Source organism: Talpa occidentalis, unplaced genomic scaffold, assembly GCF_014898055.3.
Source record: "Talpa occidentalis isolate TD23 unplaced genomic scaffold, MPIMG_talOcc4v2.1 talOcc4.7, whole genome shotgun sequence".
Taxonomy (NCBI): domain Eukaryota; kingdom Metazoa; phylum Chordata; class Mammalia; order Eulipotyphla; family Talpidae; genus Talpa; species Talpa occidentalis.
In genome coordinates, this window is record NW_023605083.1 from 119225432 (window position 1) to 119248443 (window position 23012).

General features: G+C 41.8%; 2 protein-coding genes across 2 annotated transcripts; both read right to left on the reverse strand.

Moving 5' to 3' along the window:
• Positions 1–563: 563 nt before the first annotated feature.
• Positions 564–5569, reverse strand: LOC119231136 (keratin, type I cytoskeletal 27). The gene is made up of 8 exons (XM_037492800.1): positions 5126–5569; positions 4310–4392; positions 3766–3922; positions 3348–3509; positions 3145–3270; positions 1537–1754; positions 818–867; positions 564–706 (listed from the first exon to the last, which is right to left on the reverse strand). The coding sequence occupies exons 1-8, from the start codon at positions 5567–5569 to the stop codon at positions 564–566; spliced, it is 1383 nt and encodes a 460-aa protein (XP_037348697.1).
• Positions 5570–13007: 7438 nt separating this feature from the next.
• LOC119231155 (keratin, type I cytoskeletal 28) lies at positions 13008–21966 on the reverse strand. Its single transcript, XM_037492823.1, has 8 exons — positions 21541–21966; positions 20485–20567; positions 19462–19618; positions 17367–17528; positions 17164–17289; positions 14212–14429; positions 13420–13469; positions 13008–13150 (listed from the first exon to the last, which is right to left on the reverse strand). Exons 1-8 carry the CDS (start codon positions 21964–21966, stop codon positions 13008–13010), a joined length of 1365 nt encoding a protein of 454 aa, XP_037348720.1.
• Positions 21967–23012: the final 1046 nt, after the last annotated feature.

A 23012-nucleotide genomic window follows, 5' to 3' on the forward strand; every position in this document is an offset into this window, starting at 1 on the left:
ATCTAGTCATCTAGTCCACATCTCTCTCTTTTCCCTTAACCTTCAAATACTACCATTTATGGGATTTTTCTTTCTTTCTTTCTTTTTAGGATGTTTCTGATTCTTCAATTCTTTATTTCTACTCTATGAGTGTACTGCACTTAGAGACTAAATTTTACTGTTTCATTCTCATCACTAACACTTAATGTGTGCTCAAAAGTATTATTGAAGGAAGGAAGATTTAAAATTTTATAGAGATGTGAAACTGGTTACTAATTTGGCTATTAAACTTACACCTAACTTGTGAAGACCACTGAACTAAGTAGGAAAAATTAAAAACAAAATTCACCTCCCTTTGGGGAGTATATTTAAAATGCAAAAAATTGACAACCAGAACCAGTGAAGATGACTTGCAACAGGAAGAATCTTTATTAAAACACCACTGTAGAGAAAACCAGAGAATGTTACTATTCTAGAAGTAGTTGGTCTTAATTCATTAGAAGAAAAACAGAAAAGATAAGAGGGCCTTCATTAAAAGATCAAGTTCAATTTAGTACTTTAATCCAGGGACCTTCTTTGTGGGTTCAGGAAGGCACCCTCTGCTCACTGTTCATGGTGTTCATTTTGATGGATTTCTCTTCCATAGTGTGAACTCTGGAGGAGAGAACTTTGCCACGAGGATCTATTTCTTCAACAATTGTTTTAACCATGGTGGTTCTAGGTGAATCTAAAATAACACATATGAACTGTTAGAATTGATTAAAGTCATGAAAGGCAAATAATGAACTCCTCATTTGAAACATACAAATACAGAATACTCAACACAGCTGTTGTTTACCTTTTATCTGATTTCCTAGCCCTCCATAGCCTTTTGATTTGAAACAAGAGCTGCAAAAATATAGAGAGCTTGAATTAATTATATCACTCTGTGTTTTGCTGAGGAAACTGAAAAACAATGATTTAAGATGGGAGTTCATTGAATTCTTAGGTAATACTAGACAGTGGTTATGGACATATGGTTTAGATCAAAGATAATTTTATGTGATTTCTTACTGAATCCTAAAAGTAATGAACATACTTTCTTCTCCAGTGCACATGGAACCTTCTCAAGAATAGATCACATACTAACTAGAGATAAAACAAGTCTCAGAAAATATAGGAAAACAGAAATTATGTCAAGCATCTTCACAGACCATAGTGCTATCATGCTAGAAATTAACCATGAAAGGAATTCTGGAACAAACCAAAACATGCGGAGACTAAACAAAATGCTTCTGAAAAACTTTTGAGTCAAAGAAGAAATCAAAGAAGAGATCACAAAATATTTAGATACAAATGAAAATGGAGAGATAAGTTGCCAGATCCTATGGGATGCTTTAAAAGCAATACCACTGGGGAAGTTTATAGCAACACAGGCCTACACTAAAAAAAAAATAATAAAGATTTCAAGGTAACACTTTAACTCTGTGGTTGAAGGAACGAGAAAAAAAATGTATATGATTAAAAAAAAACCTTTAAGAACCTTAAGATAGTTTTCTCAATGGAAGCTGTGCTTACCCATCCTCTCCATCTATCAGGCGGCAGTAGGTCTCGATTTCCTTTTCCAGGTGGACCTTGATGTCCAGCAGCTGTTCATACTCCAGCTTCTGGCCCTCGGTCTCGGTTCTGACCTGGTGCAGCTGCTCCTCCAGGGCCGTGATCTGGGCCTGGATCTGGGCGAGCTGAGCACAGTAGTTGCCTTCGGTCTCGGTCAGGGAGCACTCCAGGGAATGTTTCTGTGGTTTGTAGAAAATGTCACCGTGTTGTTTTAGAATAAGGTAAAACACTTAAAAAACATTTGAGTTATCCTTACATCATGCAAATAGCCATATTCACTCAAAAGATTCTACTTGTTTGCTGTTAATTGTTGCCTTTATTAGATGTCATATTAGATGTCCTATTGTTCTGTTTGAGAATGAATAATTGGTGGTGAATGTTATGCCCAGGAGTGTTCAAAAGAAGAAGTTGTTTCTTCATAGGGGACAGTCTAAAGATCCCTCCCACCACCAACACCGTCTGTGCTTGCAGAGTCTGGTACAGTTTCCCACTCCCCAGGATACCCCTGCTAACCCCCCACACGATGCCATGTCACTTCTAATCATGCAACAACCTTGTCTCATGAGGATTGTTGCTCTATTAAAATCTTATAGTAAACTGCATACACTTTCCCACAGAATGACCCAAAGAAAAGAATGACCTTTTTAGGGCTTTAATAATTTGATTCATTGGTTTGCAAATCCAAATGGATTTACACAGTGTTTATCACACTGAGGGACACTGTTGAAATTTTACATGGAATGGAGATGAGTCTTACCCTTTTATCTGCAAGAATATTTTTTAAAATGAATTAAAATTTCTTTCTTAAGTAAAAGTTTTAATTGTATAAACATTCATAGCCTCTTGGGTGGCTATACTCTGGAAGCTTACTAGCCTTAGTGGAAAAAGTGTAGACTTGGGGGTTAGAAAATTTGGAGAGACATTCTGGATTCCTTGTATACAACTGTGGGACTCTGGGAAAAATGCTTAAACTTCTTTGAATCTTGATTCTTCTTTTGTAGATAATGACATGAGTTATAAAGTCTACCTGGCTCATGCCCCAGGGTTATTGTGGATTCATGTGGGTGAAAGTGCTGGGAAAACCCTTAATGAGAAGGGTTATTATTATCATCATCAAATGTTTAGCTTTATAGGTAACCTTCATGCTTCCACTTTGCTTCTTGTTTGTGCCACTTAAAAAGGAACTTGTAAGTACTCTAAAGTGCCCAGAAAGGAGTCCCAGCCAAAGAAGTTAGGAAGGGGTGCAAACATATTTTTTCACTCCATGGACAGTAGTTTTGGACCTTTTGATTGGGAAGAAAAGAGTCAGGGCAAAAAAATTTTCTGTTCCACACACCTCAAAATAATCGTATTTGCTAGTTTCTAATGTATCACAATTATTAGCGACGTGGCATAATTTTCAGCCAAGGTGGTGTCTACTGTGCAAAATGCAAATGTGTCTTATTTCAAGCATAGTCATGAATGGATAAAAAAGAAGAGCTGAAGAAAACCCTCTTTAAAACTCCCCTCTCCCCCAACTTTTGATCTGAATATGGTCAACCAATTCTGTTTTTGGTAATTTTTACTTGCCATAGCTAAGAGGGACTGAAGTTCAATCTCCAGGGTTTGAAGATTACGCTTCATCTCAGTGAATTCGTTCTGAGCCGAGGTGATGGCTCCAGCATCGTCGGAGATCTGCTGCTGCAGAGAGGCGCTCTGGGGAGAGGCAAAAGGCAAACCTTAGCTTTGTGAGCACCCCCCAGCGCTGCGGGGCTGTTTGTGGCAAGACTCGCCTTCTCGTTGAACCAGGCCTCGGCGTCCCTGCGGTTCTGCTCTGCCAGGTCTTCGTACTCGGCCCGCATGTTGTTGAGCAGCACCGTGAGGTCCACACTGGGCGCTGCGTTCATCTCCACGTTCACGTTGCCACCCGCCGCGCACTGCAGCGCCTTCATCTCCTGAAATGCAGTTTCACTATTGTAGGAGCTGAACATTTTTAAAGGCACCTGACTGACAACATCCATACTGTTAGATACTTTTTTAAAGGCTTGGTTTCGTTTGAGGGGAATGAATAGAATCATCCCAAGCCACCCAGAACAAAGCAAGCAAGTTCCTTCTCGAAATGGATTGAAGATGTCCTATTTCTCATCTGAAATTCGTGTTAAAGTTGGGGAGGAAGACAGGTGGTGAGAGCTGGGGCCATGGGGTGTGTACCTCCTCGTGGTTCTTCTTGAGGTAAGTGAGCTCCTCGCTCATGGTTTCCAGCTGGATCTGCAGGTCGGCTCGGCACAGAGTCAGCTCCTCCAGCACCCGGCGCAGGCTGCCGATGTCCGTCTCCACGCTCTGGTGGAGGGCCAGCTCGTTTTCATACCTTAGACAAATATTGGAACGTTTCAACTCCCTAATCACATCGCTTTTCTAGGTCTTCATAAAAATCCACGTCAGCTTTGAGGTCAGATGACTAAAATATCCTCTATAACTTTAGTTAGATGACCCACAATGCAATAAACACATTTCTTAGAAACAAGAGAATGGGAATATTCAAAACGCCCTTCCCATGAGCCTGACGTGCATGTGTGTCACCGTCCCTGTCCAATTTTCCAAGTACAGTGTGTTAGTCATTCTAGTATACATTTGGTTTAAAACAAACTAAAAAAACAAAAAAACAAAAAACAAAGCATGGAACCAACCTTTAATCTAAAAAATGAAGCAAATGCTCAGATAAACTTTTCCTGTTTTTCCTTCTACATCTACTTACTTGAGCCTAAAGTCATCAGCTGTGAGTCTTGCGTTGTCATTTTGTAGGACCACGTTGGCATTACTTGTAGTTGCAGAAATGATCTGATAAGTGGAGAGTCAGGTAAGAGTAGAAATGCTAATTTAAAAAATTCCTTAAAATAGTCACTTATGAAATTATAATAGTATTTCTGTCGTTCTGTTGCCAACAAGAAGTTGATTCTTTTGAAAATAGGAAATTCAAGTATGACCTCCTTTACCCTCTATCCCGCTCATTAAAAGCAAACCAACCCTTTCTATGGAAGAGCTTGTAAATATAGACCTAAAGACATCGAGCAATTTTTGCTATTTTAATCTTCTAAATGCATAAACATGCATACTTAATACCACATGATGGGCAGACCATGTTCTAAGCTTACATTTTAATATAAAGATTTTTTAATGTTAGTAATGATGGGCCTCCGCGATGGAGCAGCGTGTTGAACACAGCGCTGCGAAGCTGTCTGCAGCCTCTGCAGCAAGGGTTCAATTCCCGGCTGGCCATGGAGATACCCACATGGCACGGGAGACCTCTCCTGCCTCGCCTGCTGCTCCCCTCAGCAGTGCTTTCAGTCTGTCTGCCTGTTCTGTTACCTGCTCTGTCTCTGGTGAATCCTTCCCCGCCTCTGGCCTGTACCCCAGCTATTGTGTAAATAAAAAATAAATCTTTAAAAAAATATTAGTAATGAACTACCAATGTTAGAAGCTGAGAGCAGAGCCCCACTGTGATATATGTTATGTATGTATATGGACCTGGGTAGCAGGTGGGGTGTTTACCTCGCGATACTGCGTTTCTTACCTGGCTCTTCAGGTCATCAATGATTGGGAAGTATCTGCTGTAATCATGATCGAGACCGCGGCAGGAGCCAGGCCCAAATTTCTCATACCAGCCCTTGATCTTCTGCTCCAGGTCGGCATTGGCCTCCTCCAGGGCGCGCACGTTGTCCAGGTAGGAGGCCAGGCGGTCATTGAGGTTCTGCATGGTCACTTTCTCGTTGCCGGACAGGAGTCCGTGTTCATTCCCTGTGTAGGCGGCACAGGGGGTGCTCCCTCCGACCAGCCCCCCGCCATAGCCTCCTGCAGCTGAGCTTCCCCCAAAGGCACAAGAGAAGCCCCCTCCGATGCCCGGCGCACCGCAGGCGTTTCCAGCCCCAAAGCCTGTTCCCCCACTAGAGAGCCGCGTGGAGCCTGCTCCGGCACAGGAGCCAAGGCGCCGGGATGTGGAAGAAAAGCGCACAGACATGGTGGCCAGACGGGAGCGTTTATTCTTGGAGTGGAGCTCCGATGGCGAGTGTCCTACTCCAAGAGTTCAGTTTGTCTTTATATACACATTATTGGGGTGTTTCTTGATGAGCTTTGCTACCCATAGCAAAAGAGTATTTGCCAGCTCATCATGAATTATTCATAATTGGGTGATTTTTTTTTTTTTAATGAATGTCTTTACCCTACTATGTCCACTTCTGTAGGTGGAGAGTTACCTTGGGGTTATTTGTTATCTCCAAAATGGGTCAGGGAGGAGTATTATCAGGGTTATTATAGTGATGCATTTCAAATTTAGTGTGACTAATCCTTCCTGCCCTCCAGCCTTTGGGACCATGAAATTCCTATAAGAATATAAAAGTTGATTGACATATTTCTCTTTCCCTTGCTCAAATCAATAGCATTGCATTTTTGGCAGAGGTGAAACATCATATTCATGGTTTTCTATGAATTGTGTGAGGTTTCTTTCAGAGATGTTGAAAAGGTCAAGATCTTGGGGTCGTGGGTCTCTCCAGTGGCCCAGGCGGTTGAGCGCCGCACTGTGAAGCTGTCCGCAGCTTCTGCAGTGCGGTTCGAGCCTGGCTGGCTGGCAGGAATACCACATGGCGCAGCAGACCTCTCCTGCCTCACCCACTGCTCCCCTCAGCAGTGTATTTCAGTCTGTCTGCCTGTTCTGTTCCCCGCTCTGTCTGGTGAATCCTCTCACCCTCCCGTGCATCTGGCCTGTACCCTGGTTCTTATATAAATAAATAAATCTTTAAAAAAAAAGATCTTGGGGTTGTGGATCAGAAGAAGGACGCCAGGTTCTAAAATGAAAATTGAGGAATGACTATTCTTTGGGGACAGAAAGTCTTCCCTTGATTCCTCTCCCTCCTGAGTTACCATTTCGTATTTATTGGTTTTCCACTACACTCTGTTGCTAACCAGGTTAAATAGAGGTGTTGGTGAGATACTCCAGGCTTCAGTTTTCTCATTGTAAAAATGAAGGGACTAAGACTATGACCCGTATATTCTCTTTGCATTTCTATATTTCTTGTCATTTTACATTTCTTTCTTTCATTATTCTATAAAAATGTGCTGCATTCTTTTCTTTCACTTTTCACTTCCTACTTACTGCTGATTTTTGGTCCTGTAACTTTACTGAAATTGATCTCTCAAAGGTTGTTTGTTACCCCACATCTCCAATCCAACCATCATCTCTTGTATTTATTCTCCTCTCTTCCCTTAGATACATTTGATACTGATAATCCCAGTACTGGTGAGTTTTAAGCAATTGCTTTCTGAGGATGCTTCTACCACTGGTTGCTTCTCTTTGTTCCTCCATGCCGTAGCTTATGTTCTCTACATTTTTTCATTCCTTAAAGTTTTGGGCTTGATGCATCTGTTTTCTACAGACTCTGTGATTTGTCCTTACTTATTGCTGTGGCTCTGTGTGAATGATTTCTAAATCTACATCTTTACCACTGACCTCTTCACCTTTCTAAACCCACACCATTCTATGCCCACCAGACATTTCTGGTATTCTGTCTTGACTTCTCAACACTCAATCACCTTGTCATTAAAATAGGATCTTTTGCATCTTTTTTCATTAGTGGTGGGTGGAATTACCCTGAGTCATGCTCAAGATTACTAAGAAGACGAGAATTGCTCTCATTTTCTATCAGTCTGCATCTAATAAGTCACTAGGTTCTACTGAATCTATTTCTGCAGTGTCTCCTGAAGGTTTTTTCTCTTTTCTATTTCTCTTATCACTACTATTTTTTTAGACAATTATTGAAGTCTTAATTGGATTCTTAGTTTCAAGTCTTTTTCCTTTTTGTCCTAGTTGGTAGGCAGATAGGTGCTGAAGTACCATCCCTGATGTACCATTCCATTCATGCAATTGAAAGAACTTGGGCTCTTGAATCAGGTGTATCAGTGTTTGTATCCCAGTTTTGCCACCTCCTAGTTGTGTGACTGATCATTCACATAACTAAGCCTTAGTTTTTCATTTCTAGGATTGAGAAATTATTTGTGTGGTTGTAAGACTGTTAAGAGGTATTTAAATATGTAAAGCAACCGTATCTGTCAATAATAGGTAGTTGGTAAGTATTTTTTCCCTTTTCTACTCTCTCCAGTTTAAAATCATTGACTATCAACTAGATGAAGCTTCTTTGCCTGACATTTAAGGTCATTCTTGACATCGGTACTACCTACCAATCCATCCATTCTTTTATATTACTGCCCCTCCTTGTCTTTCTTCATATTGTTCTCTCCACTTGAGATTATTTGAGATCTTGAATTTGCCAAGAATTACTGACATCACTTTCAATTATATAGATTGAAAATGAAGTTGCTAAAAATATATATTTTCTTGACCTAATAAGTGAATTTGCAGAAAAGCAAGCCAGAAAGATCAGTTGATCAATTAAGAAATCACTTTAATAAATTACTATATATTGTGTGGCATGAAAGGATGACATTGCAAATATTACTTTTTGAAATTTGTAAGTTTATATTATTATATATGCATCATTATGACCTCTATTATGTTTTTTAAGTAATAACATTAAAAAAATATGTTTTAGTACTTCTAACTGAACTTTTTCCTGACTTTTGAACACAGAGCCTCACATTTCCACCTTGTACTATGCCCTGAAAATCATGTAGCTATCTTTGGTTGTTGGGACCTTCAGTAGGGAAGCTGAAGAATCCTAGAAAAAAGACTTCCAGCTATGGATATTTGCATGTTTTCCACAAATAGAAGGTCACTACACAACTACCTTGAAGTGAATACACACACACAAATTCATGGATTCTCCAAATATTTAAGGCTTTACTCTTTTTTTTTTAAGATTTATTTATTTATGCATACAAGAGCTGGGGTACAGCCCAGAGGTGCGGGGGTGAGAGGATTCACCAGAGACAGAGTGGGAAACAGAACTGGCAGACTGACTGAAACACACTGCTGAGGGGAGCAGGCGAGTCAGGAGAGATCTGCTGCACCATGTGCGTAGCTCCCTGGCCTGGCCGCAGAGGCTGTGGATAGCTTCATAGGTTGCGTCTTAACCTCTTGTGCCATTAGGGAGGCCACAAAGGCTTTACTCTTAAAGGTAAACAGAATTTCAAAAGATATCATATATTGAAAAATAACTCCAACATAAAGACAGAGACTGAGATAAAGCAGCAAAAAATAGCCCTCTGGGAAAAGACCATAAAGGAAGCTGAGTGCACTCAGATCAGGCCAGCCCATGAGAGACTAGGTTTGTTTTGTTCTCCATTATACCTGCAATAGTAGCATGAAAATTCTCAAAAAATATACCTCTCTTGCACGCTTTTTCTGGAAGCTACTAGGGGAAATATAAAGAAGAAAAGATCAAGCTTAGGGTCCAGGATGAGGAGGCTCCGTTGCTGCCTGCCTGCCTCCCTGCCTGCTGTTCTGTCTGTGTATCCAGTCCCCTGCTTCAGTCTTAAAGGCATATCGTATATACCTAAGCCTCGAAGATTCTTTTTCTGTTTGTTGGAATCAACAGTGAACCTGCCAAGTCTGGGGCACAACACATACATTAGGATTTGGACTTGACCCACAGAATCTTAATACACTAAAATAAGATGATTTTCTGAATAACATCCCTATAGAAATTGAAAGCATGTCAGAAAGTCAGGCCCACAAAACAGATTATGACATAACCTACTATTTCAAAGTGACCCATAATGCATTTGAAACAACAGGAAAAAAAATGCCAAAAAATAGAAAATTTAGAAATTAGGGGATATGACTTAGAAAAGATTAGAAGTGAAATAAAAAAGTCATTACACTAAGCACATTACAATCACAAGAATGAGATGTTCAGAGGAAATCAGTCCTAAAAGAAAAGACATTCTGGAAATATACAATCTTAAATAAAATCTTAGCCAATACAATTAAATAGTATATCAAATAGTAAATGATATTCCAAGGGAGTTACTTAGAAATGTTTTATAAAAAAAAAATCATGTGATCATTTCAAAAGGACCAAAGGAAAATGTACAATTTTATTTATAATGTTGGAGTGACAAAGACTTGCTTCAGCAGATTTGAAACTCAGAACCTAATGATGAAATTTTAAGCAAGGGGAGGGACTATAACCAAGATGAAAATGCATACATTGTGCAAAAATGAAAAATGATGTAAAAATATATAAAATTAAAATAATAAATAAATAAATATGATATTGAATTATGTGTCTTAATGATGACAAAAAATGAAAGAAAAATAGCAATATCAACATTTCCATCACACTTTCACAAGCGGTACTTTTCTTCCATTGCAGTGAGCTCCCACAAATGTTGGATGTTTGTTAAAAGAAAGAAAGTGGAGCCACATGTGATTTCTGCTTTGACAACCACCAGAGCATAGCAACTGAATTCTTTCATTTAGATGGAAACTGATTACTTGGAAGTACCTTCCCATTCCAACAAAAAGCATGTGAGCTTTCAAGGATTGATAAGAACATGTAGTCATTCAGCCAAACTCCCTAAGAACCCAGGAGCCCTATAATTCTGCTGAGTAAAGGAAAATCCCAGAGGAGATTGTCAGTTCTCAGACGTCCAGGTAGGAAGGACAGACTTGGGATGCTAAGGTCTGAGGATGGAATATTTCCCTCCATCCTGTGAACGCAACAGAAATGAGGGAAATGCATCCAGAATTTAATTTTAGACTTATTCCTTGGCTAAGTAGATACAGAGATATGCAGGTTTTATTTCTTTGGCAAGAAATGATGAATGAGAGTTATTTTTTTCCTTTTAAATTTTTCCATACCAACAGCACCCTTATCACAGCCACAAAATGCAATATGTGTTCATAGTATATAGTGGTCCTAGCTATGGAAAGCAGATCATGAAGACAAGATTTTAAAAAATCAGTGTGTTATGAGTTCCTGGCATAGGCAGGGCTGGCATTGTGGCACAAAATTGGAGAAGATTCACACATTTAGTTTAATCCTCTCCTGTTGCCATTTTGATATTTATGATACTTTTATCTTTGAACTTTGGTCTTATAAGTGAAGACTATGGGGCATGTGAATGGGCAGAGAAGTATATGAAATGTCTGTGTTCACCTTTATTGCCTAAGTTGTGTATAGCACATGCAATGTCCATGTGCACAGCTTTCTGGTGGACCCAGGTTGGCAGGAGTCTGGGGAGACTCACAGGGAGTACAAGGGACGTATCTATGTCTACGATTGAGCAAGCAGTTCTCTGACAGCCCCAAGATGCCAGGCTTTCCACTCAAATGGAACTTGCTTTGAAAGCAGAAAGAGGACAATGAATGATCAAAGAAATATCATGTAATTACTTGTGTTATGTTTCTATGTCAGCCAGCTCCTTTTGCTGAAAACAATAATGTAGGAAGATAAGACAATCCATAGTTCCTTTGGTGGAGCATACTGGTAGAATGTGACCATGTAAAGAAATGAACTGAGAACAGTTGAGTGTGTTTGGTGATGTGTTTCCAGTGTTTTGGTAAGATCAACATACGCACACATATAAGCTACAAAATATGAATTGTGTGATTTTCTGATTCTGCATAAGTCAAATGTTCTTATATTGGGATTTGAACCTGGCATTGTACAATATAAAATGAAGGGGAAAATTTATACCAATAATTTATTTTAATTTATACTGACTTAGAATGACATTAAATGGCAAGAGCCCCCCCACCCCGCCACCCAACACACACACACACACACACACACACACACAAAACCATGATGAGTTGAGGGCCTCCCCGGTGGCGCAGCGGTTGAGTGCTGGGTTGCGAAGCTGCCTGCAGCCTCTGCAGCGCCGGTTCGATACCCGGCTGCTTCCCGGCCACTGGAGGAGGGTCCCGCATGGCGCGCAGACCTCTCCTGCCGCCCGCTGCTCCCCTCAGCAGTGTGCTTTGGTCCTTCTGCCTGCTCTGCTCCCCGCTCTGACTCTGGTGAATTCTCTCGCCCTCCCGCGCTTCTGACTGTACCCAGTGCTTGTATAAATAAATAAAATAAATAAATAAAGATAAATCTTTAAAAAAAAAAAAAAACCATGATGAGTTGAGAGTTTGACTGCAGAAGGCAGGAAAAAAAACATATTTTAGTGCTTTAATGATACTTTCCCCCTGATGTTTGAATAAAGAACTGTATATATTCATTGAGTCTTGTAACCTATGTAGTTGGCCTTGTATGTTGTACATTTGGGAAGCTATTTCCTCATGAATTTCTAGTATTTGCTTTATTTGATAAGTCTTGGTTCAAGGTCTTTTAAATAGCCTATCCTTTGAAATCCCACCAGACTGCTGAGTTATTAGGTAGAATTTCTCACTTCCCTGGAGATTAGATCTGATCTAATCTGATCATTAGTATCAGGTCATATTTGAGAGAAATATGAGCACTGCTCTCTTAGTGAGAAGTTAACGCTTGTTTGAAATCCCCACTGTCTGTTTTGATTCAGAAACATAGAAATACATAGTAAACATAATGCTCATCAATTTGATGAGATTTGAAGTTTTAGAACAAGTGTTGGTGGGTTAAATCTGGTCTGCTCTCTGTTTTCATATATCTCATGTGCTAAGAATGGTTTTCACATTTTATGTGGTTGAATAAAATCAGAAGAAGAAAAATATTGTAGGACACATTAGAATCATTAAAAATTTGAATTTCAGTGGCCGTAAGTAAAGTTTTACTGAGACACAGCCAAGCTCACTTGTTGATCTATTGTCTATGGCTACTTTCTGCTGTAGTATGGCAAAGTAGCATGGCTACTTTCTGCTGTAATTGTTCAGTTGAGCAGTTGAAATAAGAGACCTTAGTGTCTGTAAGGCCCTTCCCAGAAAAGATTTGCCCATCTCTGTTCTAGGAAAAAAGTAATGAGCATGAGGTTTATTTCTCTGGATCTTTCTAGAGATTATCCTGTTCATGAAGGCAATGGTATTCTGGATTGATCCAAGTCTCCAGAAGAGTTTTTGACTTTGTAGGCTCATAGGCAAAATACTGGGAATGTGCCATCTAGTGGTGGAAACTTTCAATTTGAAGAGATAATTCTGAACTTGTCCAGTTTATTTGCACACACCAAAGTGGTGAGAATTGAAGATGATGTTTGGTGAATGTTTGATATTTAAATGTCATATGATTTTGCTTACTGTTTAAGACTAGAGTGAAAAGCAAAGACAATATATCCCACAAATGTCTCCCATGAATTAACATAGGAAAAAAGAATCACAAATAATTATTTATTAGTCACAAGTAAATGGAAAAGAGTGCACATCAATTTTTTAAATTTATTTGAAAACAAACACCCAGCATCCTGTAAAAGTTATGTGTAAGAAAGTTATTTGTAAAGGTAGGAAATACTTTTATTATCTTCCCTGCTATTCAGAATTATGCAGTCACATGGGATCTTTCCCCAAGTGCTTTTCTCAAAAATGATAGCTAGAAAGGAACCCTCTGTTCTGCCTTGCCGTTGGTCATTTTCGATGTCTTCTCTTCAATGGAGTGAACCCTTGAGGAAAGAACTTTGCCACGTTGATCTATTTCTTCAACCACTGTCTTTACCAGTGTGGTTTTGGATAATTCTAGAAACAAAACATTAGTGAATATACATATTCAACCTGAAAGACTACATGACAAAGAATTCCTGTGCTGTTTTAAACATTTTATGTATTTGTGAGTAAGCATAGTTTACTCACAAATATATCATAAGTATGTTGGTTTAGATAGAATAATGCCTTAAGTCCAGAGCACTTTAGTTAAGATTATTTAAATATAGCCTGTTGCTATCACATTTGATTGCCATTAATGTGAAAGTATTTGCTGCAACAGAAACAGAACTCGATTTTATTACCTTTAGATGAATTTCCTGAGCCTCCTGACCCAAAGCCCTTGGAGCATGAGCTGCTAAAATAAAAAAAAATAAAGTCCAGTTTAGTCTCTATTACTTCTATTTATCAGGCAAGAACAAGAAACCATCACTGAATCAAGAGATGAACATGAACTCAGGTGAACTTTATATGCCAGAAACAGATCTTCATTCTCTAGAGAGGAAATGTTAAAATATTTGTGTGCCGGAACTGAAAATAATTAAACGTTATCTAAAGAGAGGGTATAAAAACTATGAACCAGAGACACTCTATGGTGGGTAGAGGGCGGGAGGGGAGGGATTGGGGTCAAAATAAGGGGGTTGCAATTGTATGGGGAATATAAAAATAAAATTAATTAAAATAAAAAAAAACAAAAACAATGTTATTTCTGTTTGATTTTTTTTAAAACTCAAGAATGTCAAGCTTCAGGGAGTTTTTCAAGAGTATGCTTGTTTCAGAGAAACAGAGATGATATTAGGCATGAATTGGAAGCTAGATAATGCCTGGGGGTGTGGCCGGGAGAATGCTGAAACATGGGGATTAACATGGACAACAAACACTGGCTTCTGCAAGGACAGCTGGGGTCATTCAAGGCAGATGATGATGCCCCTGTGATGTACAAGTCACGGAGCAGGTGACTGCAGAGGCAGGAGATGGACATGCTTTTCTGCAGTGGAATGAAAAAGAAAAGGCCTGCAGGTTCAGAAGGCTAACGGGCAGCTTCTGGTTGTGGTTTGGAAGAGGTAAAAGCTGGATTTTCAGATGGTGTTACTTACTTTCCATCTCCATCTATCAGGCGGCAGTAGGTCTCGATTTCCTTTTCCAGGTGGACCTTGATGTCCAGCAGCTGCTCATACTCTAGCTTCTGGCCCTCGGTCTCAGTTCTGACCTGGTGCAGCTGCTCCTCCAGGGCCGTGATCTGGGCCTGGATCTGGGCAATCTGAGCACAGTAGTTGCCTTCGGTCTCGGTCAGGGAGCACTCCAGGGAGTGTTTCTAGGGACGCAGAAGATGCCAGAGCAAGGGATGAAGCCACTCTGAGGATTATGTGGAGACCAGTGCTGCCCCCTAGGTGAGTTCTGACAATGTGAGGGGCTTGTCACAACAAAGGCAGGTGGCAAGAGGAAGAGGAAGAGAGAGGCGTTTACTAGATGGGGGGCAGACACCCTGGATGACCTGACATGAGGTAATGATGCTTTTCCCACAGACTGCTGAGTGTCTCAAGTGTCATAATATTGAGGTAATATTTCCTATTAAGACCAACCTATATGTTAAAGTACTTTTTTGGGCTTAGCACCATGAGAAATTAGTATTGAAAAACAGACATTTTGAAAAGACACATTGATTTGGGGGTTTTCTGCTTTCCAATCTTTTGCTTCTGTGGCTAGAGCTCCACCCCACACTGTTCCTTAGCAGCCGTTTGTGCTGTTCTTTCTTTATTTAGTCCCTCCTCGAGTCTCCATTGTCCATCAAAGGTCTTTTATTTAGCACTTGAGACAGAATGAATGCCGTTGCGGGGGTGGGATTTCAGGATGACGCGTAGATTTCATAACTCGGCACAGATCATTTTTCAGCACCACTCTTCTGAGTGTTATACAGCCCCACGGCTGTTTCCATAGGCTCTAATTTCTCCATCACGTGACCCCTACTTCAGGTAAAGCAATTTTCCTCCATCCCTTATCATATGAAAATACATCTGAGCGGTCCTACTTCTGGTATCAGTTCTTACCTGTGCAGCCACCCTCACTTACACTCCATTTCCCTTCTTGTGTGGAGCAACTCCTGATCCTGATTACTTAAAATAAAACTTAAAATAAAACTTAAAATAAAACTCATCAAAGGAAGGCACAAGTCTCTGTCTCTTTCAGTCCATGTTTTGGGGTGGTTGGACCTAACTGTAAATATATATATTTAACAATACTTTCAGCTTTCCTTGTTATTGCAGGTCTGGGAGAAATTTTGGTTTAAGATGTTCTGTGTAGGGCTAAGTAGATTATGTATTGCCTTCATAATAGGATTAAAGAAGAAGTTATAAAATATTAATCTTATTAAGCGGATACTGGGTCTAATGGGCTAAGAACCACTGACTTAGCCAGGCAGACTGGCTAAGTGGTGCTGGCCTCTCTAGGGCAGAGGGGGGAAGGTGGGCAGGATGACCTGGGCAAGGCGAGGCAGCAAGTGGCCAGGTGTCAGGGAGGCATGTGCTTGGCTGCTCAGAACTTTAATTTCCCCCATGATATCACCACATATTTATTAAAGATCACTAATACTCTCTTAAATCAGTTGGGCGGGATCTCTATTTCAGAGCCTTCCTTCTAAAGGTTGACTATAGATGGGGAAGGAGGGCAGGTGGAACTGGGCAGTTTGGATACTACAGAAAGCATATGACATATTTATATATTTAGACAGTGCCCAGCTTACACATGATTTGTGTGCTAACCTAGGAAGATGGAGCTCAGAGTTCATCTTACGCCAAATGATTCTTAGGTATGAAAGTTAAGTTCAATGTCACCATGAGTCTATAATTCAGTTATGTTGTTTGTTAAATTTTTTTTTTTTGGGTTATTTCCTGAGTCCAAACTATAGTACTTCTGGCAGCACAGAATGAGCTCTTTCCTTTGTTTTCCAGTATGCTCATAAATGTTATGAAATTCCACTGTATACATGTCTGTGTATGAGTGTGGGCATAGACATTTTCACATGGAAGCATGCTCTTAGAAAATTATACATATATTGCTTTCTAACATCATTGCTTCTATGTGAAAATGCACAAAATTCCATCCTGGGGACCCAGGGATTTATTTCCTTGGACACAGCTTGGGAATGGGAGGGAGGACATGTGCTCAGCAGGACCAGGTCCTCGGGTTCTACTTGCAGGGAAAAGGGGGATGGGAAGGGAGGAGCACCCCAGGAATCCACAGTGGCAGGGAGGGTCCAGGTACCAGTCGGCAGTGGCCACAAGGCTGAGAAGAGGGTCAGGCTGATTGGATGGGGACTGGGCAGCGGTGAAAAACAAATCTCATGAGATGTGCATGGTAAGAGGGCTCACTCTTTTGGGTGTCTCCATCACAACCATCATCTTTTCCTTCCTGACTCATAGACTCATTTGTGCAATACCTGTTGCCTTTTTCTTTGTGCCACAATCGGGTGACCTTAGGGAGCAGGAAACATCTTACAGGGACAGGGAAACTGGGGCTATGTCTGTGCATGACTTTCTAAATCAAGCCTTTTGAGTACTGCCACCTGACTCCCCAGAAGGTCAGCCAGTTTTAGTCTTGGGTGGTCTCTATGGTAACCTCTGAAGGAACCGGCTGGGTATGGAGGATGCTGGGAGGGACACGTGGGGATGAAGCTGACGAGGGGGCTCTGTGGGAGCAGGTGCGCACTGCTTCGCTCTGCGGGATGATGTGCACTTGGCATCACTATTTGGAGATGTCAGGCACGCGGGCCCTGCCAGGCGCAGCAGCAGGACACAGGCCTGCCGCTGACTGCTCAGGGGGAGCAAAATGCTTCGAGAACCTTGAGCTATTTTCAAGCCAGGGTCGCTGAGCCCAGCCTGGACGGAAGCCTCAGAGGTCTTGTGAGGAGGAGACACTCTGTCTCTCTTTCTGTGTGTCTGTCTTTCTGCTCTTTTAAGCATATGTGAGTAAAGCTACTTACCGGGAAGCAAGGCAGGGCTCAGAGAGACTTTTCAAATCCCCAAGCCCGGGCTACCCACGCTGTCACCTACCATGGCAAGCAGGGACTGCAGCTCGATCTCCAGGGTCTGCATGGCGCGCTTCAGTTCGGTCAGCTCGTTGCGGGCCGAGGTGGCTGCGCCAGCGTCGTCGGAGATCTGCTGCTGCAGCGAGGCGCTCTGGGGAGAGGCAAGAGGCAAACCTTAGCTTTGTGAGCACCCCCCAGCGCTGCGGGGCTGTTTGTGGCAAGACTCGCCTTCTCGTTGAACCAGGCCTCGGCGTCCCTGCGGTTCTGCTCTGCCAGGTCTTCGTACTCGGCCCGCATGTTGTTGAGCAGCACCGTGAGGTCCACACCGGGCGCCGCGTTCATTTCCACGTTCACGTTGCCGCCCGCTGCGCACTGCAGCGCCTTCATCTCCTGCAGGGAAAGGAGTGTGACTCAGGGGCTCTTTGTATTCACCCAATGCCCGAGGAGAATTTTCAGAGAGGTACTTGATCGTGCAAGGTTCGTGGCTTAACCTCGAGAGAACAGTTGACTCACCCCAGAAGGGAAACCCATTCAAGATTTTTCAGATAGACTCGCTGGATCCGTAATCATGCCAGCCATCTATTTAATTATGTGTTTTTAATGACGTGTTATTAAAACAACTATAACCGACACCTCAGCGAAGGCGGTATACAGCATCTTAGGAGAAGCATTTTATTCTTTTAATCAAGAAAGGGATAAAAAGGCCAGAGTGTTATCAAGCACATCAATTGTGACTAATACCAGGAAAAGCCCTTGTTGATGGGAATAGAGCAGTGGAAAGGGCACATAACCATCCCTACCCTCCTTGGAACTGGCATCTCAGGGTAACTGCAATCCATTACCGAGTGCTTGTCACAGGTCAGACCCCGTTCTCGGCAGTTTCTATGCATTCATACATTCAACTCTTCTAACATTTTTATGTGGTAGGCACTATTGCTGGACTTATTTAACAGATTAGAAAACAGGCACAGAGAGGTAGCATACCTCTCCCAAGATACTTAATACTGAACAAGGTGGATGCTGGCTCCACAGCATCTGCTTAGCAGCTGCACTGGGCCCTACCGGGGTCACTCAGCTGTCTTGCCTGGCCAGGGAATGGGTTTCTGGACAAATCAGCCTATGAATGATGGAACTTAGTTCTTTAGGGAGCCATGCCTTTTTCATTTTGCTTTTGATGGATGGGTATCTCTGTTTTCTTACACCATCTCTCTGTGTCCTGTGATCAGCGACTTTCCAGTATCCACCAAGAGCAAAAGATTTACCTTGCCCATATTTTGAGGTTTTGCATAAGATTCCATGTGAAGAATTCTTGTTGCTACAAAAGCTTAGAAATTGAATTGCTTGGTGTTACCTTCAGGACACTGGTCATGGGTGAGCTTGATAAAGAGGACACTCTCAGGGGTGCAGAGATGTGAGTGGGTCTTGGTTCCCTGCCTCAGTGCATTCAGAGGGGCCTCGGTGAGCTGTGATCCTGACCCCACCCTGAAGGTGCAGGCTGGCTGGGCTGCTCACTGTGGTCCTTATCACTTCTCTTCCGAGCTGGTTTCTTTTTTTGTTTCACACTCAGGCTTTTCCGCTCTCTTGCTAACACTCTCTGGTCGCCTTCCTCCTCCAGTCCTCTGCTCTGTGACTGTCCTCTCTTTTCACTTCTCTTTCATTCTAACATTTTTATTGTAATGTGCTTTTCCCCTCTCCCATAATTTTCTCACTGGGGTAAGGAGGTTTGGTGTCTTAGTCAATGATAGGACACTCCTATTATTGGGTGGCTCCTGAAAATCTGTCATTCATTATTTTGGAAACTTCTGCAATTCCTCTGGGACAATACTTTTTTTTTTTTTTTAAGGAAGTTGGCTTTGTCTGGTGTTATGTATCAAACAGTGAGCTTGTTATTGTGCAGGCTTTGACATTAGAATAAATCCAGGCTTGTGCAGTGGGGAAAACACTGACATCTTCCCTAGTTGGGGGTCTTTGGTGAGAAGGCTAACCTAAGACGTGCCTGTTGAATCAGAGAAATGATCTATCTAGTGTGGGGAAAGATGGTTGTATTAATAGAAAAGCAATGCTTTATTTTCCAAAAGATGGAATATATCAGCCTGAAAAATGGAAGGACACAGGTCAACTTGTTCATATTTATTACCTCAGGGGATGAGATTACAGAGGCAGAGTGGGAGAAGGGAATTTCTTCCTTTAATCCCTTGGCATTGTTTGAGTTGCTGTAATGAGGCTGAATTACTCTTATAATTTAACACTCTCTTCTGTCCCCCCGCCCCCATATGGAAAATGTACAGAGCTGCCATTTGAATAGAATGAAAGCTTCTCCTACCTCCTCGTGGTTCTTCTTGAGATATGTCATCTCCTCACTCAGGGACTCGTACTGCAGCTCTTGGTCGGTCCTGCAGAGGGTCAGCTCATCCAGGACCCGCCTCAGCCCGTTGATGTCTGCCTCTGTGTTCTGGTGGAGGGCCAGCTCGTTCTCATACCTTGAGGGGCATTCAGTGAATTTCAGAACAAGTTAGACGACTTCAAGATATGAGCAATAAAACCTCTGTTGCTTCAAACTGAAAGTTAGAAATTAAACCAGGACGCCAAATATTACAAAAAATATACCCAAAAAGCCGCTTCCACTCTGCTCACCCAGTTCTGTGCAGGATCAACAGCAGTTCTTTAGCATAAACATTACAGTGAAAGTATATGCCAATTAAGTGAAAGTATGCCACTGCAGAATTTTATCTTAGTTAAAATTACTTAGTTGAGGGCCTCCTCTGGTGGCGCAGCTGTTGAGCGCTGGGCTGAGAAACTGCTTGCAGCCTCTGCAGTGCCGGTTCGATCCCCAGCCTCTGGTGAGGGTCCCACATGTTGCGACAGACCTCTCCTGCCGTGCCCGCTGCTCCCCTCAGCAGTGTATTTTGTCAGTCTGCCTGTTCCGTTCCCCGCTCTGGCTCTGGTGAATTCTCTCACCCTCCTGTGCTTCTGACTGTACCCAGTGCTTGTATAAATAAATAAATAAATAAATAAATAAATAAATAAATAAATCTTTAAAAAATTACTTACTTGACAAATATTTAGGAATATCTATCTTGTGCATGGCACTATTCTGGGTTGGCACAGAAATACAGTGATATTTTGTTCTTAGATTACAAACACACAATAAACACATATAAATCATGAGTGTAGCTGATTGCAATATGACCTGCTTGCATGAAGTGTAGTGTTATAGGAGGCATTACTTCCTTCAACTACAAGCTATAAGCTAGTTGTTCATTCTAGTTAGGTTGAAAATGAAATTTTATTTCACACGTCAAGTAGATAGGAAAATTTTTTTTTGAATTTTTTTCTGTCTACTCACTTTAGCCGGAAATCATCAGCGGCCAATCTGGCATTATCAATCTGTAGAATGACATTAGCATTAGCAGTGGTAGAAGAGATGATCTGCAAGAAATCAAAAGGAGAACACAAGAAATTAGTCTCATAACTTATTTTTTTGGGAAATAAAAAAATGTTACACAATTGAGCTTTTGAAATATACTTCCTTAAGTAACAACCAACATGTCTAAAATTTAATTTTTAAAAATTATAAATAAGATTTTATTCTCATATGCTCATAAGAGCTTTTAGAATAGACTACATTTTTATCAGTGACTATATTTCAAAATAATAAAACTAGCAACATTTAAATTACATTGATATTCATGAATAAAAGTGCCTTTTTTTTAAAAAAAGATTTATTTATTTATTTGTACAAGAACTGGGGTACAAGCCAGATGCATGGGAGGGTGAGAGGATTCACCAGAGACAGAGTGGGGGAACAGAACAGGCAGATCTACTGAAATACACTGCTGAGGGGAGCAGCGGGCAAGACAGGAGAGGTCTGCTGCGCCATGTGGGACCCTTGCCAGCAGGCAGGGATCGAACCGGCGCTGCAGAGGCTGCGGACAGCTTCACAGCGCTGCGCTCAACCGCCTGCGCCACCAGGGGAGGCCTAAAAGTGCCTATTTTGATAGGAAGAATTATTTACCAAAATAAATAAGTCAATACAATATAAATTACAGATAAAGCATTTCCTGTTGTTGCTATATGTCTTTTGCTAAGAAAGTAATTCTTAGCTTTAATTACTTTAAAGTTTCAGGGGCCTCCTGGTGGCACAAGGGGTTAAGTCTCAGCACTATGAAGCACAAGTTCCATCTCCAGCCAGGGAGGTGACCCACATGGCACAGCAGACCTCTCCTATCTCACCTGCTGCTCCCCTCAGCAGTGTACTTCAGTGGCTCCACCTAGTCTGCTCCCCACTGCGGTGAATCCTCCAACCCCCCCACCTCTGGCCTACACCCCAGCTCTTTCATACATAAATAAATAAATCTTTAAGAAAAAAATACTTTGAGGTTTGAAATTTGGGATTTCTCACCTTACTCTTCAGATCTTCAATGGATAGGTGGTATCTGCTGTAGTCGTGATCAAGTCCACGGCAAGATCCAGGTCCGAATTTCTCATACCAGCCCTTGATTTTTCTCTCCAGCTCGGCGTTGGCCTCCTCCAGGGCGCGCACGTTGTCCAGGTAGGAGGCCAGGCGGTCATTGAGGTTCTGCATGGTCACTTTCTCGTTGCCGGACAGGAGGCCGCCCTCGCTGCCAGCAAAGCCAGCGCAGCCTGCATTCCCAAGGGCACCGCCCGTGTGGTTCCCACCAGCAGCGCCGCCCAAGCCCCCGACCAAGGCGCAGGACAGTCCATTTCCCACCAGGGGGCTGCCCGCGCCGCCGCTGGATGGCCTGACAGAGCCAGTTCCAGGCCGTAAGCAAACAGGCCTGGACCCGCTGGAAAATCGGAGAGACATGGCCGCTTGAGAAACGTTCGTCCTTCCTGGGGACAGCTCGGCTGCAAAGAACAGAATATCGTGTGGGAAAGATTTCGCTCGGCTTTTATACGCAATTATGGGGGTGTTTCTATTTGAATGATGCATGCCAAAAGAAAAAGGGCATCATTCAGATTAGCATGAAATTATGTATAATTGGGTGGGTTTTTTTTTATGTGTGTGTGTAAATTGATGTCTAACATCTCTGACTGTTGCTTCGGGATATTTGTTATCTTAAATATAATAGGGTTCATTCTATATTAAGTTCATTATTTTAACTTCTAATTTTGAGTGAGTAATCCTTTACTTTCATCTAGACCTAGGCATATAGCATCATTATGTGGCACAGGGTATTATAAAGTTTTTAAAAGTTAAGGAAGATTGTGCTAGGGGACCATCAGCTCCAGCAGGGTCTTAATTATCAGAGAGGTGTAAAAAGAACCATCAGCTACAGAAACATATGTTTTATCCCATCAGAGCAAAAAACATGTGTTATTAAAAATATGACAACTTCCCTGTATTACCGTGATTATAACATCTATTCAGTACCTAGAACAATAACATAAGTATCACTGATTCTTTAATGAATGCATAGTTACAATAGCTGGTGTTTAATGCTAAATGCATGAATGTCAGGACCAGATGTAGCATAGTGTTCCGTGCTAGTCTAAGGAGTTTGGAATGAATTCTAAGTAAAAAAGCAGAGGATAGGGCCTCCCTGGGTTGAATGCCGTGCTGCGAAGCTGTCCGCAGCCTCTGCAGTGCGGGTTAGATTTCTGGCTGTCCAGGGAGATACCCACATGGTGTGGCAGACCTCTCCTGTCCTGCCCGCTGTTCCTTCAGCAGTGTATTTTGGTCCTTCTACCTGTTCTGCTCCCCGCTCTGTCTCTGGTGAATTCTCTCACCCTCCTGCGCCTCTGGCCTGTACCCCAGTTCTTGTATAAATAAATAAATCTTTAAAAAAGAAAGCAGAGGGCAGAATGATCAGGTTGAAATGAAAAAAAGAAAGAAAGCGTAATTGCAAGGTG

Coding starts and splice junctions, on each gene's coding strand:
- LOC119231136 (XM_037492800.1), bottom strand. CDS start 5,569: ATGTCTGTGCGCTTTTCTTCCACATCCCGGCGCCTTGGCTCCTGTGCC. Junction 4,393..5,125: donor TTGATGACCTGAAGAGCCAG/GTAAGAAACGCA, acceptor TCCACTTATCAG/ATCATTTCTGCAACTACAAG. Junction 868..1,536: donor CTGATAGATGGAGAGGATGG/GTAAGCACAGCT, acceptor ATATTTTTGCAG/CTCTTGTTTCAAATCAAAAG.
- LOC119231155 (XM_037492823.1), bottom strand. CDS start 21,966: ATGTCTCTCCGATTTTCCAGCGGGTCCAGGCCTGTTTGCTTACGGCCT. Junction 17,529..19,461: donor TCAAGAAGAACCACGAGGAG/GTAGGAGAAGCT, acceptor CTTTCCCTGCAG/GAGATGAAGGCGCTGCAGTG. Junction 13,470..14,211: donor CTGATAGATGGAGATGGAAA/GTAAGTAACACC, acceptor TTATTTTAGCAG/CTCATGCTCCAAGGGCTTTG.